A 23,049-nucleotide genomic window follows, 5' to 3' on the forward strand; every position below is an offset into this window, starting at 1 on the left:
TGGGTCCTGAGACTGCGGAACACACCCTGGAGAGGGGGCCAGTAAATCTCACACAGCCACTCTGCCTACCAGTATCTGAGAGGAAACCCATTTATTGTGCTTAATGTATGTATTAAACATCATAGCGGTGTGTATATAAAGAAAAAATTAATAATATACATTTCTGACCAGTCTTGGAATGTATACAGGGGCCTAATTTACATGAAAATTATTATAATACAAACTATTCCTTCTGTTAAAGTTTACACTTCATTTTTAATACTGGCAACAAGTTTACTTTTTAAATGTCAAATATTTCAACATAATTGGTGTAATAATGCTATATAAAAAAATTAAAAAATCAATGGAAACAAATAAAATGTGCCCTATACATGTGGATTTTGGTCGTAATACATTTTACACTGATCTTTCATCAGAAAGAAACAGAACCAAGTGTAAGTTCTTAACATGGAATTTCAGATTTATTGTAAGGCGTTTAGAAATGCAGGTATTTCAGAAAATGTAACCAACAAAATGAATTTACTATTTCTATATAAAAAGTACACTGGGTGAAATACAAAAAGAAAAATATCACAATAAAAACAAACAACTAAAGACTTTACAAAAAAACAAAAAACAAAACAAAATTTTCATAAAGAACAAGATAAATTTTCATGGGTAAATTGAAATTACTTCTTTGTTCTAAGCTTAAAATAAACTTCATACAGTTGCCACACGATTTAAAATGTGTGCCAGAGGAATTATGAATACATGAATTGGACTTTAAAATATTGTACAGTTTGTGGGTGTGTTTATTAAAAAAAAAAAAAAAAAAAAAAAAAAACATTAAAAAAATAAAGCTAGGGAAGGAGAAAGAAGAGAGAGGTTTGTGTTTGTATGTGTTATTAAGTCTCAGAATCGACGGCGTTTGTTGGGGCCAAAGTCAATTGGAGGTCCGGGACGAGGGAAAGGAAGAGGAAGACCACCAGGGTTCCCACCAGTCCCCTAAGAGAAAAGGAAAAATAATTCTATTAATAAATAATCAGCAACAAAAGAATTCAGTGCCAAATTTTCCCCTCATTTAACTCCTGAGGTGATTATAAGCCTAATAACTGTAGGTGATAAATGTGTGTGGGACATAAGAATTAGATCAGAATTACAGCATAAAGAAGAGACATAAATGCCATTACCTCGCTGGCGGAGAGGTTCGGAGCGCCTGGTGTCGCAGCACTTCCTCCCATGGGGGTCCTGTTCATGGGCAGACCCTGCCCTTTAATCACAGACAGAAAATAAACAGTTAAAAAAGAGTTTGTGATTTATATAGCTAAATGTCAAATCACTGACATTTAAATATTTTGTTTTAATAAATAGATTAATTAAAAAAAAATTTGCTATGGTAATCTTTCCCTCTTTTGGAATAAACCAGTAATAAAGTCAGAGCAAAACCTAAGACCCTGGCTCCACAATGCCTTCTAGTAGAGTACAGAGCTTAGACACCTCAAGGTCCTTTAATATGGGAATGTATAACAATAGCATCTAAAACTCATTTAGACAAAAAGATCATAACCATTTACATACTCCAGAATCCCGATACATCCCTCAGGCGTAAAGGCACATGTTAGTGCAGTGTGTAAAAACACTAATAGATGTCATGGAAGTTTTATACTGTTTTCAAAAGACTCATCGTTTTTGCTTAAGAGCAAATTTCTAGGACAATCTTTTTATGGCAGATATATAAAAAGACTATTTGCATCATGACAGTGACTCACCTCCCATCCTCATATCTTGCATCCTCATGTCCTGTTCCCTCTGTGAGAGAGAGAAAACCCCAAAAAAATCAACCTCAACCTAGTGCATGAACTGTTTTCTTACAAAAAGAACTACATGCACAACCCATATGAGAGGTCTACCGTTCCTTGTATCTTTTCACTAATACATTGGTCTTAATATCACAGAAAGGTATTCTTTATTTCACATATCATCATGTAACAATACAGATTCAGCATTGTGCTTTCAAGAACTTTTTGCTTATCATGATAGCTAGCATTTAAAGTTATAATACACCATGTTGCACAGCCATTACCTGCATTTTAATAAACTGAAGGAAACCAAGTAAATTATCGTGGTGTGTGGTCTTATGGTAAATATTCTAAATAAGATGCCTTCCCCTCTTCAGAAAGGCTGTGTACTGAGTAAAATGTGTACCTTCTCTGCAAAGTTTCCAGCCTGGCCCTGCTGTCTCCTCATTAAATCCTCTGTGTGAGCCCGAAGCTCCTCGTCCCTGCGACGCCGCTCCTCCTCCTGCCGCAGCTCCAACTGCTTCCTCTTCTGAACTTCTTGATTATGAGCCTCTTCCATCCGCCTCAGCTCCTCCTGCCTTCGCAACAGGTCTGAGACACAACCGCAACAAGATTTAGAAACATGCAAAAACACATCGGCAATGTTATGACAAGTTATCATTAAAGGAATGCTAGGTAAGTTCAAATCACAATTCAGAAATTGACTACATTTCCACTGCAGTACCTCTACACGAGAACTACTCGGGTTAGATATACGTCTAAATTTAAATGGAGTGAGTTAATTACCCAGGTTTATTTGGACTCACCCTGCCTCATGAGCATGACCTGGTGCTCATGCCTGGCTGCCTCCATCTCTTGCTCCAGCTTCTCCTGAGCCTCTTTAATGTTCCTGTCCACCTGCTCGAACTGCTGCTTCTCCATCTCCATCAGAGCCTTCCAGCGCATAGCGTATTCATACTCAAAGGATCCGGGCTGAGCGAAGCGAGGAGGCTGTTCTCGCTCCCTAATGAGAAATAAACAGCATGAACAGCAGTGCTCAACCTCAACTGATTCCATTTTTTAAGTTTTCTACTACCGTTACAAACTATTTTGGCCTGAAGAGACTTGTTGAATGCAGCGGAATACCAGAATGTCTTGTACTGTGTAATATGTGTAAAGTAGTGTGTGTAGGACTCACTTGTGGTACTGTGGGTTTTTGCTGATCAGTCGTTCTGGGAGCCCCTCATCTTCATCCAGCTGCTCCATCGGCTCCACCGTCACTGGCCGAGGAAACCTGACATTACAAACACACTTATCCTTAAATATCCTGATATTAAAAAAAAATTCATCTGTTATTCTCTAGTGAGGGTTCAGTAGCAAATGTACTTGTAGTTCACACTTAATAACACTGCTTCAATCCACAAGCTAATATATAGCTCCCTTGATCTAGGATCTGTAATATCAGTAGTATCTGATAAACTCACGCTGTCATTAGAAAAGCTCCATCATTGCAGCGATCCAGAGCTTTCCTGGCAGACGGCTTGTTGGCAAATTCCACAATGCCCTTCCCAGTAGGCCTGCCACGGTCATCCACAATCACAATGGCACGCTCGATCGGGCCGAACATGGAGAAGGACTCCTCCAGCAACTCGTTGGAGATGAACTGAGGGAGATTCTTCACAGAAAGAGCAGCGCCGTGGGTCGCAAAACGAACGCGGATCTGACGGCCACGGAACACTGTATCGTCCAGTTCTGCCTTGGCGATATCAGCAAGCGTCTTAGTTTCCTGAGGCGAGAGAAATGAATAGAATGGGTGACAGGGCAGAAGTAGGGGCAAACCTTAGTAGAAATTACTTGAAAAATGCTGATGTTAAGGAGGGAAATGCAGACTTCAATAATAATCTGGTGTCTTGATTTTTGTTGGTGACGAGATGTGTGACAAATGATGTGACCTCAGCCACTCCTGGGGCACAACTAGAAAATGAAAACTGGCTTTTGTCTTGTAGTAATGTGACATATCCCTTATTGCTTCCACACAACCATTGTATCAGATGGACCTGAAGGCCCCTTCCCTCAAGGCCCTATTCAACTAAATGAGTTGTTTTTTGTAACTTGGTCCTTTAAAGATTCTTTAAACCTTGGTACTCTCCAGCAAACCAGGCCCATGTTTACACAAGTTTTGATGGGAACCAAGGCTGCATCACTTGTTTTAACCAGAACAGAGAGAGAGATAAACAGAGAGAATCATTAACATGTCACGGTTTATCCACTGTTTACAGCAGGTTAAGATCACATTGATATATGATACAAATTTGGAAATGTGAAAATTTATGAGTACAGTTCCAGAGCCTTGTGGACAGCAGAGGAGAAAAGTAAAAGATAACTTGACTTGAGTCATGCTGTCCACAGACCTAGGAAGGAAAAATAATAATAATAATAATTTCCTGCTTTGTATTTCCTTGTGAATTTCTTTACTGTTTTGAAATCAGAACAGGAAAACAGGTCTGGAGCACTGTATCTCTTCAGTCCCTTTCTGGAGTTTCTTTAGTTTGACACATCAACAGACATTGTCGCAGTTTGTGCTGAAGGACCTACTATCTTTGGTTCCAGCTGGGAATTAATTTGTGTGGCTCCAGAAGGTATTTATGTTGGTGGAAATTCGCTAAATATGGTGGACCACAACACCAGCTCCACACTGGGCCACCAGGCTGCTCTTACCAGGCGGATGAAGCCGAAACCTCTGTCTTTGTTGATGAAGACCTCGGAAGGTTTGCCATATTTGGAGAAGAGCTTCTCCACCTCTTCTTCAGTTGTGCCAGCCGGCAGGTTGCCCACGAACAGCCGACTGCGCTGAGTGTACGTCTTCTCTCCGGGTTTCCTGAAGCTCTGCAGGTCTATAGTCAGAGCATCATCTGAGAATGAGGCAAATAGAAAATCCTCTGTAAATTGTTCTAGTGACAGTGGTCTGTAGAATAGGCTGTGATATGCAAATGAGTCTTTAATTAATCACAGTGTTTGTTGTGTGCTGTAAGAATCCAAAAATAAGATAAACTCTTCTGCCACATTAGCTTCTTTAATGTAAACACAGCTTCTCCAACATGAACGTTTTCTTACTGGGGCTTGTCTGGTCAGTGGGGTCAGCGTGTTGTCCATTGCTATTGTCCCCTCCTGTGGGCATCTTCCTCTGCTGCTCGTGATGCGTGGGGCCCTGCTGTCTTGGGGGGCCATGGTTATGGTGCTCGGGACGAGGTCCTCTGTTTCCCTGCATCTGAAATAATAGAAAAACATCAAAATGTTCATTAAGGAAGGCCCCAACCCCCAAGATTCTCCTTCGGTGTCGAGTGTGTTCACTGACCCTAATCAATAGTGTGTGTTCACAACCACAGATAGGCTAAATGCAGAGGTCAAATTTTGTTGTACTATAGTAAAATGAAATGCCCGATTCCTATTCATTTTCCTTTTTCATTTCAGTGTAAGAGCATAGCAGTCTTCCAAAGTACAAAAACAAATCAAACATTGTTCTAAAAAATTGTCAAATGTAAAACACCTGCCGATGTTTATATCCCTACAAAGAAAACAGCAAAACTTAAACCAACTAACCTCTTTAGTTGTTGAATTAAGACTAAAAAGTCACTATAATTTAAAATCTACTAACTATCACAAAAACAGGACAGATATTAAATCTAAACCTTTCTTCTGCAGCCTAAGACAAAGAGCAGGTCCAGCTGGTGCAGGGAGACCCACAGCTGACCTACTGAATTGAAAAGGATCGTAGCCCAGATGGCTTCCTAGTGCACTAGAAGGGTGCATAAGCTTTTATTTCATTACTAAGACCTAGGAAATTAAGCCAGTCTTATAGAAATAAGCGATTCCCTTACCATAAAGGCTGTTTTAGAAAAACACTGAGCTTCCGGCAGGGAGCATAATTAGAATTCATATAGTTCTATTGAATCAGGTTTAGATATAAATAAATACTACTAATAATATTATATACATACACACACTCCCTAAACTGCCTAAATTCGGTGTGTTGCTGTCCATAGATAGACAGATAGATAGATAGGCTACCTTATCAAGGACTGAGTTCCAAATATTTATTTAGAATTTTTTGATGTTATTTATTGAGTCCCTGGGGTATTTAGCTAATTAGGCAGTGTGACGGGTTGCGTCCCAAACATCTTCCTTGAGGCCTATAAAGTTACAGAAGCCGTGATTTTATTACTAAACTGTAGGCAACTGTGAGTAGGGAACAAGAATCTTTCAGAGACAAAATCAACCTCTAATGCCAAGCTGTATAAAACAAGCAATTCTCTGACAATAAAAGAGCGGTTAGCTGCGTAAAGACAAACGTTTTCATATGGACTGAGCATTTAAAAAAAGTCATACCTACCCCAACTACCTGAAAACTATCGTTTAAATTCACTAAAACGACATTTTTTCAGGACGGATCTCCTTATGCTAACATGCTAAATTTGGTAGGCGAATACGCTAACGTTAGAACAGTTAGCGATAGCTAAAAACCTAAAATACCATATTAAACCTAAGATAAAAACCACACGCAAAATAAGACAATTAAGTGCTTTTGGGAAGTGTACTTTAAAATAATATTTGCAATTGACGTGACTAGTGTTTTTTTTTGTCCACATTGTTTAGCAGCCATACGGTTTAAGTAGGTAATGTATCAAATGGCTCTTTAAGCCCTACATAGTGCACTATGTACGTCTTAAAATAAACGGTTCTGCACTCAACCAGCAGGGCACATTGCCATTCGCGAATAGTCTATAAAAATCATACGCAATCCTAAAAGGGCAAACGATACATTAATAATGAAAAAGCCAAAAATTACATAACATTTTAAATGCACTATATAGGGAACAAGGAGCATCTTGAGACGCGCCCATGAAGAGATTCTCTGCCTCTTTCGCTCATTCATATGTAGAGCGTATGCTCGTCGTTTCATTTATTTAATTATTAGCAGCGTGATGATTTGTCTAAACGCACCAATAAAAACAATATATACAACATTAAAACTGTTAATACACAGCTCCGTTACCTTAACAACGCTGAAATACTCCGCAGCACAGAAAGCAGCTCCACCACAAAGAAGACTAGGAGGGGGCGGGGACAATCTCAACAGTCCTTCATTCCCTCCTCTCATTGGCTGACACGTTTCAACGTATGCAAATATTTACATTCTGATTGGACAGTGAGATGTTAATCAACTGACCTCGAGAAGCTCCCGCTTTTCCATTGGTACGCATCGGTTTCAAACCCCAGCGCGAACTCTGATTGGTCGCTGATGTGTGACAGTGAATGTGACGTACAAAAGTTAGTTAGAGAGGTAGAGACGCGCTGCTGTTACAGCGCCACTATCTGGTGATAAAATAGTGAAGATACGGGATTTACATTTGTACACGAAAATAGTTAATTATAAAGATATGTCGTCATCATTATTATCTTTCCCGCTTAATCACTTTCACTTTCAGCAGGAAATACATGTGTACGTTATAATTTTTTTAGTATTTACTATGTATATGTATCGCATGGAGTAATTCATTTGGGGGTGTGATGGTGTCATATGGTGTTGTCAAATTTTAAATTGTTGGTTTATGTAATTTTTGTTCTTATTTTATATTTATATATTTTAAATTGTATATTTTATATCCCAATACTCCAGATGAAAGCTGATGCAAAGCATATTTTATTTTTGGTGATTAATGTCATTTGTGCATGATCTCTGTTAAAAAAATAAATACAATAAAATAAATGTAAAAAAAATAAATAAATAAGGATGCATTAGGTGATTTTCTTATGTTTTTATTCTATGAATTCATTATATACATCTTGATAGTTTCAAGCCACCCTCCAGACGCTTGTCGGTGAGGAGGCTGGTGTGTTCTCCCTGTGGCCATATGGGTTTCCTCCGGGTGCTCCGGTTTCATCCCACAGTCAAAAAAAAAACACACCTTGAAAGGTGGATTGACGACTGAAAAGTGTCCATAGGTTTGAGTGTGAGTGAACATGTGAGGGTATTTCAAATTGTGAAGGACTGGCAACCCCTCCAGTGTGTGATCCCACCTTGCACCCAGTGATTCCAGGCAGCCTCCAGCCCCACTGTGACCCTAAAAGCGGTTACAGACAATGAATGAATGAATAAACAATCTTGATAGTGATCAATATATCCAAATATGGAATTTTAAAAAATGTGACAGTCAGAGGACTGTTATTAACTTTTTTTCTGACCCAATAAAACCTGCTCCCCTACCTACCTTATAACCTGCCACTCTGCATTTTACGTGGGCTACTTCGCAGCTCTGCGCATGCTCAGACCAAAAAATTTAAGGTTTTCATGTGATTTCGTGTTAATGTTTTTTTTTTCTCCGGTGCATTACACAATCGTAGTTTATTATTTGCTTGAGTGTTCCAAATCTGTACACGGCGAATTAAATGTAAAAAAAATACCAAATTATTTCTTATCACCCTAATAATCTTATAATTTCTTTAATAAGGAGATTAATTTGGGCTGTGCATATCTCCTGCTTATACTTCCGTAGGCAGCATCTTCTGATACACTACATTTAGCTTACCTAACATTTTTATTTACAACTGTACATGTAAAAGTACACTATGGCAGCACTTCGACAAGGTAACACAACCATTCTGCTTCCATGTGTTTTGGGTTAGTGGCTTTGGAACACTAGGGCTGAAGGGAAATGGTGGGATTATTCAGGTTGGAAATTTTCAAAATAAGTTACAATTTCATCCAAAAAAAATATAATATACACACATGTAATCTTGAGTTACTGTCTGGCAAATCTAATTATGTTGTCTTCATATTCTGAGTTATTTTACAGCACATTTAGTTTCACTGTATTAAAATCATAAATTTATATGTAATATAAGTGGAAGGCAGAGTTCAAACAGTTCAAAGTCTTGTACAGAGGAATTAAGACAAAAATGAATACTCAGATTTACAAAAATCCTTTTAATTTGTCCATGGTACTTGAGAGTATATTAACATAAAATAATAAGTAACATTAAACCTTTTAATATTTACCAATATCCTGATGTACAATAATATTTCAATTTCATGTGTTTGGTAGATAAATTCTGTTCATTTAAACCCATTCCATAGTTCATTACACATTTCATACAATTTGTAATAAATCTAATATTAAAACATTTCCAACACATCAATGTAAAAATCAAAGACCATCGCTTTTCCAAAACTGAGAGGAGCAGCGTTGTCATGAATTTAAAAGAATATCTCAGCACAAGAAAGACACCACTATCAGCGAAAGTCCAGTGTTGGACATTAAAATCAGAGTGGATTCTTGCTGTTTGTTTATTTGTTGGTCACTCTTTTTGCTCCCTCTCTGTAATCCTCCTCAGTGAGCCTGTAGCCCCAGTGCTGGAGGGTCTGCCGGACCACCGGAGACACGCTGACATCATCAAACCTCTGGCCAGAACGCACCACCTTTGAGATGAGGTTATTCCTCCAGCGGCCTTTGACCCCGGCACATTTGGCCCAGCGACTGATCTGCCGTGAGTCATCCTCTGTTCGGCGACCCTCGAAAAACCTACAGTAAATTAACCACCCTTAATATCAACATACAGCTCTTCATTACAATTAACTCTTATGTCACTATGCACTATTGTCACTCTATATAAATATTTCTGCATTTATATAAGTAAATACAAATAAACAAATTAATTATTTATGGGGTGTGAAGTTACCTGCAGTACCACTGGAACCAGCCGTATGGATCCTGAGGTTTAATCCAGCCGCTGCTCTCCCACATCTCCAAACTGCCTCCACACTTCACTTTGTAGATGTTAACGTCTTCCCTGTATGTTGCTGAGGACACCTGCAAGACACACACACACACACACACGCGTATAGGTACAGTCAATTTTGTAGTGATCTGTAGTGTATTTTGTGACATTGCATATCTTCCTCATGTTGACCAAGGAAGTTTCCTTTCCCCCCACTTTTATTTATGATTTGAAGAGTTAATTATTCCTAAAAATGAATTACATTTCTACATGAGGAACTTTAGTTAAGCCGTATCAATTATGATCTTATTTTATGTTGCTGTGATCACAGTCAAAATCCTGCGTGTTTGTTCAGCCCTGAGAACGTTTACATAGCAATGAAGACAGAGGCCTAAAGCAAAACCACTGTATTTCACTGTAAACACAGCAGCCGTCTGTACACCCTGAGGAATAGCTTGTACTGAACATTCTTAAAACCCAACTCACAGAACAGCAGAACCGCTCTGAGGGTATTTCCTTCTTTCATAGAGCACAAACAGAAAGTAAGTTTGTGTCAGCTCGCAGGCAAAGCTAAATCCACAGCCCCATCTGCAGGTCTGAACTGGGTTTGTGTTTGCGCTTCGGCAGACAGCTCCGTTCAGGTTTCATTTTCAGTAGAAGATTCCTGGGAAGCAAACCCATTAATCAAGTATTTGTTTTGGCTTTCCACACCAGTCGGCACTGACCTCTCTGAACCACGGAGGCGCAGCCGCCTGTCTGGACTGCTCAGATGTACTGGGCCCATGTGATCGGTAATAAAAAGGTAATAAACCCATTCTCTGACAGAGCCAGATCTCACGGATGGCATCACTTGACGTAACGGGTGACAGTGACCCGAATGACGCACTTCCAGCAGAATCTGTCTTGCATAACCTCAGCTCTGATATAAAGAACATGAGCTGATGGATTTAAGGATATGTGTTGCCAAAAAAAAAAAAAAAAAAAAAAAACATATACTTGACTCTCTCTATTCCAAATTAAATTCACATGTTTTGCTTGTGCTAGTTTTTACTGGAAGTACAAGCAGCTAACACGTAACAGAAGATTATAAACTGTATTAACCATGAGGGGTTTCTAGAACAGATTCAATGATTTTTATCTGTAAGTAAAGACAAAATACAGCCTTGGATACCACTATTGTACTTAGCTGTACCAGAGGTATTCAAGCAGTGGGGGGAATACAACTTTATATTTTCACATTGACTTATTTATTTATTTACAATTTAATTATTTTTTTTTACCAAATTCACAGATGCTTTAATTAATTAATTTTTTTTATAAGAGTCCATATTAATGTCAGGTGAGAAATGTAGCATCATGGAGTTTAGGGGCTGCTGCTGAGCCCCTGGATCAGCAAAAAAACCCTCAAGATTAGGAGTGTGTGTTCATGGATTTCATGGGCTGACGGAACCCTGGATGAGGAGAGAAAGCCCCAAAGAAAAGAGGAGAAGATCTTGTTGTCATGTGCTGCTTTTAGCCTATTTTGTAATTGGTTAATAATACGAATGGGATAATTTCTCAAATGACAAGCTATAGGTGGCTCCTGAAAGTCTGAATACCTCTGAGCTATATAATGTACCTGAGTCAGTGTTTATAGATAACAGCTGGGTGAAGTGTCAGTACACTACTCTGTTCTTCTGGAAAGGCTTTACACTCGCCGTTGGAACATTTTGTCTGTGAATCTGATAGTATTGAGCCACAAGAGCATCAGTGAGGTCAGGTGCTGGTGTTGGACGAATATTTCCGGATCACAAACACCACTCCAACTCATCCTAAAGCTACTGGATGGAGATCTGTCAATTTAGAGAAAACAGCTGCAAAGCTCCAAGGTCCAACAATGGGCTGTGGGCTTTATACTCTTTCATGCCGCCTACTCTTGGCTGAGTCTGGTGACTTTATGATAATGGGCAGCTGCTCCGGAGTGTCTTATTTCATTTTATTCTCTACACAGGCTGTGTGTGCTGAAGTGAAAATGTGTTTCCATAGATGGGGGAGAGCTAAAGCAGATGAATTAATAAACTACAAAGGGTTTCTACAAATATTTGGACACAGAATGTATCTTCAATGTAAATCTAACTGAAGCAAACATCAGACAAGCACCTTGTTTATGGGCTACCTGAGGCTGTACTCTGTATCGATGTTTGACCCAACTGTACCTTTAACAACACTCGTGTCTGACTTTTCAGGTTCTGGTTATTTGGACCCCGAAGGCCATCCGAGAAATTTAAGAACCACATTAATAACCATGACAACCCGTGGGAGCGGTCGCCATAGCAACAGTGGTACACCTCCCCAGGATGAGGGAGGAGAGCCACACCGAGGAGAGATGGCATTCTTCCTTCACTAATGAGCAGGATCTCTTTTGTCCCTTCCATAAAGCTATAATGGCTGCGCAGCTGACAGGGATCAAACTCGAGGAAATGGGACGCTGTCTTTTCCTCAGGCTGGAGCGGTAGACTTTGTGTTTGAAGGGTTTTTACCACAATGGCTAATGAACACTGTCTCAGGCTGGCTTTACTCTAGTTGCCTGTTGAGATCTGCGTGCATAATTTTAGTGCAACTTGACAGTAACACGGGGGACTTCAAAAACAACTCAAGTTTCATGTCACACTTTCTGTATTCCATTAGTCAAATCATTAGCTCATGATATTGTTCTCTATTTTGAGGTGTGTAGAGTGAGCTTACCTGTTTAGGGATGTCAAGTCCTTGGAGCCAGTCTTGAGGAAGCTCCTTCCACACGTCCTTATAGCTCTGCTCTGCAACACAGAAGTCTGATTAAGATCAGACATTCCTAAATGGTGGACCTCAGACCTCAGCTCTGAGATTTAACAGGAGCCTTTTGAACAAACACCAATTGAAATCCACACAGAGTAAGAGAACTGTGTGCCCAGTGTGATGCAGCCCAGCCACATTCTAATAAAGGTGTTTAATCTAATTTGCAAAAGGAGTATTATTTCACTATTTAGTCAACATTACAGCCCATATTATCTATGTGGGTAAGGACAGGCTGCCAAATGTCATCAAATAAAACAACCAGCCAAAGATTTTAAAATCCTGAGGTCTCCCCTGCTGTGGTGAACCTGTGCACAAACACCCTTTGTTTCTGCTATGATGATAAAACATCTCACAAACAAGTGTCTGTACATGACAAGCATCATTCATTTTTACATGACCAGTGTCCAACCTCTCCAGCTTCATGAGGAGTCACTTCAGGGCCCTTCAACAGGACTCAAGGGACATTTGGGGAATGCTATATCTGTATTCTGTATTTGGAAACAATGTGGAAATACCTGAATCCAATATGGAAGCAAATCTGTCTCATCAGACTTTGAAATATTACCACCTTTGAATTTGTAGCACTGAATTTGTTTGCACTGAAATTATGCATCTGAATTTTTTTGCTTTTGAATTTAAGACTTCAGATTTACATCTCCGAATATAATTGCTCTTGAATTCAACTCGTGAATTTTCAAGAACATGTTTTCACTGGGGCAGCACAGTGGTGCAGCAGGTAGTGTCGCAGTCACACAGCTCCAGGAACCTGGAGGTTGTGGGTTCGATTCCTGCTCTGGGTGACTGTCTGTGAGGAGTGTGGTGTGTTCTCCCTGTGTCTGTGTGGGTTTCCTCCGGGTGACTGTCTGTGGGGCGTGTGGTGTGTTCTCCCTGTGTCTGCTTGGGTTTCCTCCAGGTGACTGTCTGTGAGGAGTGTGGTGTGTTCTCCCTGTGTCTGCGTGGGTTTCCTCCGGGAGACTGTGTGTGAGGAGTGTGGTGTGTTCTCCCTGTGTCTGTGTGGGTTTCCTCCGGGAGACTGTGTGTGAGGAGTGTGGTGTGTTCTCCCCGTGTTCACCTGGGTTTCCTCCAGGTGCTCCGGTTTCCTCCCAGTCCAAAAACACACGTTAGATTGGTGACTCAAAAATGTCCGTAGGTGTTAGTGTGTGAGTGAATGTGCGAGTGTGTGTGTTGCCCTGTGAAGGACTGGCGCCCACTCCAGGGTGTGTTCCCACGATTTCCCCAACGATTTCAGGTAGGCTCTGGACCCACCGCGACCCTGAACTGGATAAGCGGTTACAGAAAATGAATGAATGTTTTCACTGTTATTATTCAAGATTAATATACTCAGATAAAAAAAAAAAAAGTCTGTTATATTGTGTCTTCAGTGAGCCTTTTAGATTTTTGAGACACTTTGAAAATAAAGAGATAATATCCGCAGAAGGAAAGTTGTGTACGTCATCTAGCGGTGACAGAATGCAACTACAGCACCATTTAAGGTGAAAGAGAAAATCCAAATGAATCGATTGCTTATCCTTTGTATCCCGGATGTGTATCTGAATTTTTAACTCGGATTTTGGCATCTGAATATGTCTACCGAATTTGAGCAACTTTGAAATATATTGTTTGAATTTTTGAGCTTGAATTTTTTTATCTGAATTTATTAACCTTGAATAATAACAGTGAAAACGTGTTCTTGAAAATTCACGAGTTCTATTCAATAGCAATTATATTCAGATGCATAATTTCGAAGCAAAATATTCAGAGGTGTAAATCTGAAGACTTAAATTCAAAAGCAACAAAATTCAGATGCATAATTTCAGTGCAAAAAAACTCAGTGCTACAAATTCAAAGGTGGTAATATTTCAAAGTCTGATGAGACAGGTTTGCTTCCATAATCCAACCCAATTATCAGGTTTGTGCTAAGAGACACCTGTAGCCAGGGGGGACTGTGTGTATTGGACAGAGCAGGTAAATAAATGGTGCACTGGCTCAATAGTAGCCGCTAATCCAGGGGTGGGCAATCTTATCCGCAAAGGGCCGGTGTGGCTGCTGGATTTAAGTCCATTCAGGCTCAAGCACACCTGATTTCACTCCTTTAATTAGTTGGCTTGAGTAAAACAAATGATCATGTGACCTCCTGGTTGGTTGGAACAAAAACCAGCAGCCACACCGGCCCTTTGCGGATAAGATTGCCCACCCCTGCGCTAATCAGATCTGTCTGACCAATCCGTGGAGAGAACGTTCTCACATTATTTGTGGTGCTCTTGCATTTTTCCGTGTGTGAAAACAAACCAAACCAAGAGGAAAATGCTCCAAGTTTACAAACTCTTTTACTGATTCAGACCAGAGCGCACCAACTACCAGTGTGAAAATCCCTTATATCTCCATCACTCTATATCCTATGGCTCTGCGTCTTGAAGCTGAAGAATGACATGAAGTGAGGAGATGAATGAGAGTGAAACTGTGGCTTACTGGTAATGCTGGAGTAGATGGGTCTGAAGTAGGTTCCCCCAAAACTGCCGGCCTGCAAAACCTCCTTGGGGGTCATATTGGGCTGAAATTCTGGGTGACCTAAAAACAAGAGAACAGTCATCCCAGCGATAAAACTTTAGTCTGCACAGAGTGTAAACTGAAAGCTAATGTGAGTAAAGATGTAACTACTTGTAATATTGTTATTATATTGTAATATATACATGGCGTGACTGAATTGGACAGATTTATTTACTCATAGTGGAGTTTGTTTACTTTAAATGCACCCTGGTGCAATTGCACCGTTACTGTTGTACAAGTGTGAATGCTGCAGTTTGAAACCTGGTGCATCACAAAATAGACAGAATCCTCCTGAGGGGGGCGCATTTGGTCTGATTTAAAATTATCGCTTGTGGGGTTTATTTGAAACAAAACCCCAAATATATAGTCCTCTTCACTCCTCCCTTCACACTGACTTTCTTCTGTCTTTACAATCATTCACTGCATGTACTATAGTCTCTCGTTTAGCTCTGAATTGATGATTATACAATAGACAGCTGGAGTTTTAAGACGTGGCTTAGAGATGTTTGAACCACTCAAGGATGTGTGGAACAATGATTCAACCCTCTCAGCACTCTGGGAATATGCATGGCAGGGCCTGTGCTAAGTAGGGATTAAGGGTGCAGTGCTTCTAGATAAATACAGGTTCCTCTAATTCTCCAGAAAGAGCACTGAGCCAAAGAGTGAAGTAGAATAGAGATTTGATGCAGTGAGGAAAATTTTACTAAACACTTCATGTAAACAATGAACACCAGTGTCAACATTGAAACCATTATGACTTTAATCAGGTCATGGGCTGGAGGCACAGGAACACAGCATCCAATCAGTAACACGTCACACATGCAGAGAAAAAAAAGCAAAGAAACACAGCTCAGACTAGTTAAATTGGGCTACTTATTCACCAGTGCAGTCCGCTTGGGTTTCCTCCGGGTGCTCTGATTTCCGGATAGGCTCCGAATCCACTGCAACACTGAACTGTATAAGCGGTTACAGACAATGAATGAATGAATGAAATCACCAGTGCATTCATTCCTTCATATTCTGCAAGCACTTCATGATGGTCAAGGTCACAGTGAGTCAGGAGCCTCCCTGGAATCACTGGGCACACCTGACACAGGGCCACTCCATCACACAGTCACCCAGCCACTCACACATTCACACCAGAGGACAATTTCACACATTCACACAGTCACTCACAGCTCTGGATTCTTTCACACACTCATCCATTCACACCTGTGGACCATTTCACATGTTTACCCAGTCACTCACATTCACACCTGTGGATAATATCACACAGCCACTTTACCTACCAACGTGTGTGGGAGGAAACCCATGGTGACACAGAGAGAACACACCACACTATTCACAGTGACCAAAGGAGAGGATCCCACCTAAAACCAATTCTGCCCTTCCTCCTTAAAAGTGGTGCATCAGAATTTAACTTCACATCACTTAAGGAACATATTTCAGCCTAATGTTTGGCTGCACTTGTAGTTCATTCCTCATCTTTCTATATTATTCTGTGTGCTAAAAGTATCTGTATGAAGCTGTAGATGCAGCAAACCCCAACGTCCGTGCCCTCCCAGTTAATCCCAGATGCCCACACATTCAATGAGTTCTAATGCATGGCCTCGTGGGATTTATCACAAGGTGAGCAGAAAAGCCAAAAGCTCAGTAAGGCCAGAGTACAGCACGGCCCAGAACACTGAGTGAATATTATCTCAGTTACTGTAGCCAAGTCAGGGTTCCTACGCTTTTCAAGACATAAGAATTTCTAGGATTACTTTGCAAAAATTATAAGCTGCTTTTGCTCATCTTGTTTTCTTCCACTATCCTGATGTAAACGTGGTTTCTCAGCTGCTGCTTCAAGTGTATTATACACTTTCAAACCTCTGGAATAAACCTTTAAAACAGGCAGGGAAACGTTTGCAGCAGCCGAGGAAAAGGCCACTGTGATTTCTGCTGTGATCAGCTGTCCCTCCTCTCAGGACATGGAAAACGCATTGTTTACATTTGTATTAAATATGGATGGGATCCTCTCTGACCACCTCCAAATGTTGTTTAAGTGAATCCGATCACAATGCGTCTCAAGGGGTGTTTATATCTGACATTTCATGCGGACTTGTGAAATCCGAACTTGAGCCAATCCCCATAACTTTATGGCAGGTGTAAACAGGCCCTACATGTTGTTTAGATTTAATCACAACATGTAGCTTTCATGGATGCTGTATTTAGTTGGATGAAGTTGCATTAGATTGCTGCATTATTAACTGCTCACACTGTTCAGAAAACACTGAGAGACAGCGCATTAGCAGTGTAGGCTACCTTCAAAAACGAGTTGTCCTTTTTTGTTTCTATTCACTTCTGTGGCACTTTGGGATCCAGCACATCGTTCCCTGTGGGTCTTCTGGGTGGTCTTCTGCACAAATTTCTTCCCACCTGCTTTTCCCTTCACATTTCTACTCAATGGGGACACATCTCTAGGACTGGGAGCTGAAATACAGTTTATAAAAGAGACAAGACAGACATATGATTGTAATTATACACAGGAAAAGATGTTAAATATCTTCACATACAGCCCACCCTACTCTCTTCCAACCCCAACATTCCTGTAATCATTTATTTAATCCTAACACAAACTGTCATGTGACTGTTTATCATGAATGATTATAAAGAAAGAAAATATAAACTCAGACTTAAACCTCAGGCTTTAATTAACACTAAAGTCCTAGAGGCGACATATAATGAAAAAATGTTTTTTAGTGTATGATCTGGAGCCACTAAAAGAAAACCACCTGATCAGTTTTCTGTGTGCCGCCCTGTGATTTCTGCTACGGTTTGGACATCAAGTGCAAAGCCTTTAGAATTGCCCCCTGCCCCCCGAATCTGTCCAATCACAGCGCTGGACCCTGTTTATGTGAGAGAAAAGTCAGAGCGTGGAGAGTACTGAGTAAAAGAGTACTTTTACTCTGAGAACGGAGAACGAGAACTGAGCGAAAAGGGCTGAAAACTAGAGCTTCTGCTCCACACTGTTGTGTGCTTGGGTCAGGGTGAATAGTGAGCGGCTCATTAACATTTAAAGGTACAGGCACTCAAAGCAGCCGTTTTGAGCAGGGCTGTGTAGACAGGGGGAATGTTGCTGTGGGGCTTGTGGGCTTTTTACCAAAACAGGTCACAGACATTTCATTAAGAACCAAAACTGTGTTCCACTGTGGAGAAGGGGTGGAGAGGTGGAGAGGTGGTAGAGTGGGCGGGGGATGGGGGGTATGTCCCCTTTGAATTCAGAATGTTGATTTCAAAGAATACTTTTATTTTGAGGTGGAAGGACTGTTTAAAGAGCACCACAGTGATAAGATCATTATGTGTTAAATCGGGACTGGGTTTCAAAGCAGTATTTTGCCTGATCTCCTGAGCAAGATGCTCGTGATGATGCTTTTTTGGAAGTTGAAGGAGGCTTTCATATGAAATCAAACAGTGAGGAAGCTATGGAGGAGAAGCAAAAGAGCGCTGTCACAGATTTTCATCTATTTCTGTTTAATGTGGCAAAAGCCTGTCATTTTTTCAGACACCACTCTTTCTATAACTTTCAAGACAATGGTTTCAATTCAAAGTGTGTGACATCTTTTAAAAAGTTAATATTTTCTCTTCCTCCCCATTTCACATATTGTTCTTCTTTCTCTCCCTTTCACACTTTCAATTTCACTTTGCCTCCCTCACTCATTATTTTACTCTCCCTCACTCATTCATTCGTTCTCTCTCTTCCTCACACTAATTCATTCTCTCTCCACCCCTCACTCATTTATTCTCTCCCTCACACTTTCTCTCATTTACCCTATCCCTCTTTTTCAGTCGTTGATGCGCCATTTAAGGTGGAACGGAGAGTTCTCTTCATCTTTGCTCGCGGTTATTGATTCGAAGCAGTTAGTGAAACTTACCGTCACTTTTCTGTTTCTCTTGCTCCTCTTTAGTTTTCCGTTTCTTTCTCGCTGAGTTTTTGGCTTCGTCTGTGCTGGATTTTCTCTTTGAGCCTCTGTTCATCTTTTAAAGTGCTTTCAACAGTTTTTTCAGCTAAACTGACAGTAACGGCAGTGTTTTCAGTTCTTCAGGTAACTGACAGTAACGGCAATGTTTTCAGCGGATTTAACACTCAAAAATACATCACACATTTCTGACATGTGAAACAACAGCCTTGTTCAATTTCTCAAAAGAATCCCGAATTAAGCTTTAATCTGCACTGTTTACATGTCTACATTTAGCTGCACACAAAAAGGCGGTAGAGCCGCTGCGCATGCGTAGAACCTTTAAAAACAACCGAAGGAGCCTAGTTTTTATTGTTGTTTTTTTTTACACTTTTCTTCTCTATCTGGTAAAAACTGATTAAAAGTTTAAATTAAATACTACTTTTCTCTTTGATCCAATAACAAGTCTAAATCCAATGCTAAATTTAATTATCAATACACCTGAGTTTGTTTCCTTTAACATTCCAAAACAATATTTAAAGGTGCACTAGACATTTTCTCCAGAGTGCCTGTCAGCGTTACTGTAGATTTCCTCCCTAGCTATTAGAGGTCCCGCATCCCAAATCTGCTCTAACGCATTAATTGAGGCGACCTACAGCAGACAAGTTACCACTGCAAATACCACCACTCCATGGTCCAGAGTGCAGTTTTCCAAACAAGATTTCTCAGGCCCAGAATGCACTTGTGTTGATGTTATTGCTAAAATATCTATTTAAGATCATGTTCTCTTATATTTTACAACTATGTGGTACAAAAAGTGAAGTAAAATCACTTAGTGCACCTTTAAAAAGACATGTTTTCATATAAACAGAATAAAGTGACTGTTGAGAAAAATATACTATAATATCTAAGTTGTTCACTATGGAGGTTAAGGTGAGTATCGCATTTATTTGTTAAAATATATATTTTTTTGCTTTGTTAGCATAGATCCTAGATTCCCTTTAAAGGCGCAGTAGTCACTTTCCCTGGAGTGCCTGTCTGTGTTGTTGTCATTTAGCCACACAACTACCAGAGGTTGCACATTCCAAATCCTGAACAATTCACTAGTGCATTGGTTGAAATTCAAGCCAAGAAGATTGACCACAGCAACAAAGACAGCAGTGCTGTTCTTTTTCTCAAGTGCAGAAGGCACTTCTGTTGATGCATTTTCTGAAATAAGTTTTGAATATTGTTCTTCATATTTTACACTTTATTTGTACTATTTTGACTAATTTAAGTTCAAGAAAAAAATGTTCACTTTTTTCTTATATTTATACATAAGCATGTATTACCCAGTGGAAATTCCCAATGGAATAAAATATAAGGGTTAATAATGAGGAGAAAACATCTGAAAAGTACATTAAGGTAAGTTCATTATACATGCATCATTTATTAAAGCATATTACTTTTTAATGTTAAATATTTGGTCTGTTGCTCTGCTTTTTCTTGATATGTTTAATTCACAAATATGTAACATCCTCATTAAAATTCAGAATTTATTTTGTATTGAACACTGCAAAAAAGTCAAAAGTAAAGATGAAAAAATATATACACACAAATATATTTGTAGCAGACAGCTGAGAACATTTCAAATTGAGATTTGGACAGTAATTATTGGTAGAATATTCATTCATTATCTGTAAGCGCTTATCCAGTTCAGGGTCGCAGTGGGTCCAGAGCCTGCCTGGAATCATTGGGCGCAAGGCGGGAACACACCCTGGAGGGGGCGCCAGTCCTTCACAGGGCCACATATACATATTCACTCACACCTATGGACACTTTTGAGTCACCAAACCCATGCGGACACGGGGAGAACACAACAAACCCCTCACAGACAGTCACCTGGAGTGGGACTCAAACCCACAACCTCCAGGTCCCTGGAGCTGTGTGACTGTAACACTACCTGCTGCTCCACTGTGCCGCCCAAATTTATAAAGATTTAAACATTACTCAAATTTTTTTTAATGTTCTATACATCTTCGAAACCTCTTTGGTTATGTAAGTTTGCAAATACAAAATGTATGCAGTGTGTTGGATTTTTGGAGACTTGAAACTCCTTGGCTATGGTTGAAGCTAAATAGGCTAACCCAACTTAAAGACATTTACACATTGCCTATGTATGAGTGGGTGAGAGAGAAAGAGAGAGAGAAGGGGGGGTGTATCTAAAAGCACTGAATCAGTGGTTAAATGCCTGTTGTGCAGAATTACCTAAATATGAATAAGTATGTCAGTGAGTGAGAGACTGAGTCGTAAACCATTTCCCTGAGGTGCCTTGTGTCTATAAATCTGAAACAGGAGGCATGGTTTCAAAGCTGCAGTTCCGAAGAAGCGGTTGTATAATGCATATTGAAGGAGCTGGTTGTAAGAAGGGCACTACATCAAAATTTCATACCACAAGTGACCCTGAGAGATTGAGCATGACTCTGCAGGAATTCATAGCATCGTAGTAAAATGGCCACAGGGTTGTTTAATGGTGTTTGCTTTGTGTTAAACTGTCTCAGAGAGCTTAAACGTCTTCATTAAAAACAGGGCATAATTGGATTCATTAAGGGACCCACACAGGATTACACAATATGATGCACCTTCTCATCATTTTCTGGATGAAACTTGCAGACACCAATTAGTGCAATGCCACAGGGCAGAACTTTGAACTAATGCCTTGATGACCAGTCCAGAGGATCTCCCTGTCATCAAGGATAACAGGTACATGGAAATGAGCATCTCTTACAACTACAACACATCAGCAACCCTCACCTAATGAGCCAATTATATCTGGGAACTAAAAAATACATGTCTGTTTATATATAATTAATAAAGTCATCATGCCTGTGTTTAAACTATGCAAGTGTGGGTTGTAAAACTCTTTCATACCAACAGCTAAAATGTGTCAAACTCACAAAACTCGGTTTTACTACAAATAATTTATGTACATGCCTCTGTAATATACAGGTAGGTGGTGTTGCTACTACATTGCTGCAGGATCTTGGGGCTCCGGGATCGATCCTGGCTTCAGGGCACTGTATTTGATGATGCTGGTGAGTTCTTCACTAGTCTGTGTGAGGTCAGGTGTAGAGAAGAGTGCTTGGGAATGGCAGGAAGAATGGGGGCAGAGGGGGCAGAACAGCAGTTTCTCCTCCATAAACATCCACAGCTAAAATGCACTTGGGAAAGGCAGCTAACCACAAACTTCTCTCTGGGTGTGTGTGTGTGAGAGTGTGTGTGGGGGAACAAAACCTGTTTGCAGTAGTGTTGCCACACATCCTGGTTTTCCCGGGATTGTTCTCTTTTTTACTGTCTGTCCCGGAAAATTAATCATCCTTCTCAGGACGCCTATTGTCCTGGTTTTGTGAAAACGCACTTCCATTCACATATTCATTCACCTTTAAATAAACATATATTCTGCTGTTGCGTCAGTGTTCTCTTCCCCACACCTACATAGGCATGGGGCGCTGAGCTCTATGTTGCTGTAGCGGATGGATGCTTTTATTTGATTGGCTGTTATGTAGGCTGTTTTCGAAAACGTTGTGACAACTCGCTCCCTACACAGCTAGGGTTAGTCTCCAACCTCTACACCCTCAATAGGATGACAACCGCCCCAACCACCCCCCACAACCCCTACTCAGATGTGGCAACCCTAGTTTGCAGACTTACATTGTGGGGACTTGTCTTCCTTGTGGTTACCACTATCTGGTCCCCACAAAGTAATCATTACGTTTTAAAATTAAGAGATATTTGTATTAAGGTTAGGGTAAGGTTTAAATTAAATTTAAGTTTAGGGTTAGGATTAAGCTAGTAGTATTAACTGTAATGATAATGGTAAATCTCGAGAAAATGAATGGAAGTGTATATATGTCCAGACAATTCACAGATGTGTGTATGTCTAAGTCAGTGTGTGTGTATTCACAGCCACAGATTACTTAGATGTAGAGGCTCAGTTTTGCTGATGGGCAATGACAACAAAAAGTACATTTCACATTTATATGTATGAGCTGTTCAATGTGTTTAGTTGTTTCACACATAGGTGCCAACTACAAAATGACTTCAGATTTCTGTAATGAAAGCTTGTCACTGCTGGATATGAACTGGAATGCATTCATTTGGAACAACAGAACCCAATAGTTGTGTGTAATATGCACACCTACAGACCTGATTCTGTGTGGTCCAAACACAAAGCACCT

General features: G+C 40.2%; 2 protein-coding genes across 4 annotated transcripts; both read right to left on the reverse strand.

Moving 5' to 3' along the window:
* Positions 1–435: 435 nt before the first annotated feature.
* On the reverse strand, positions 436–6,895 carry nono (non-POU domain containing, octamer-binding). 3 transcript variants are annotated; one of them, XM_066661315.1, is made up of 10 exons: positions 6,811–6,895; positions 4,872–5,025; positions 4,476–4,651; positions 3,242–3,543; positions 2,956–3,051; positions 2,585–2,781; positions 2,185–2,369; positions 1,749–1,788; positions 1,170–1,249; positions 436–984 (listed from the first exon to the last, which is right to left on the reverse strand). In XM_066661315.1, the coding sequence occupies exons 2-10, from the start codon at positions 5,023–5,025 to the stop codon at positions 892–894; spliced, it is 1,323 nt and encodes a 440-aa protein (XP_066517412.1). In that variant the 5' UTR covers positions 6,811–6,895; the 3' UTR covers positions 436–891. The 3 variants fall into 3 exon arrangements, with proteins under 3 accessions (XP_066517412.1, XP_066517410.1, XP_066517411.1); XM_066661313.1 differs by having other exon boundaries at positions 4,476–4,669; XM_066661314.1 differs by lacking the exon at positions 6,811–6,895 and adding an exon at positions 6,148–6,222 and having other exon boundaries at positions 4,476–4,669.
* A 1,857-nt stretch (positions 6,896–8,752) lies between these two features.
* Positions 8,753–19,151, reverse strand: zgc:113208 (uncharacterized protein LOC550591 homolog). Its single transcript, XM_066661683.1, has 6 exons — positions 18,809–19,151; positions 17,199–17,366; positions 14,817–14,915; positions 12,258–12,328; positions 9,495–9,625; positions 8,753–9,337 (listed from the first exon to the last, which is right to left on the reverse strand). Exons 1-6 carry the CDS (start codon positions 18,909–18,911, stop codon positions 9,103–9,105), a joined length of 807 nt encoding a protein of 268 aa, XP_066517780.1. The 5' UTR covers positions 18,912–19,151; the 3' UTR covers positions 8,753–9,102.
* Between the last annotated feature and the right edge of the window lie 3,898 nt (positions 19,152–23,049).

Source organism: Hoplias malabaricus, chromosome 2 (genome assembly GCF_029633855.1).
Source record: "Hoplias malabaricus isolate fHopMal1 chromosome 2, fHopMal1.hap1, whole genome shotgun sequence".
Classification (NCBI taxonomy): Eukaryota; Metazoa; Chordata; class Actinopteri; order Characiformes; family Erythrinidae; genus Hoplias; species Hoplias malabaricus.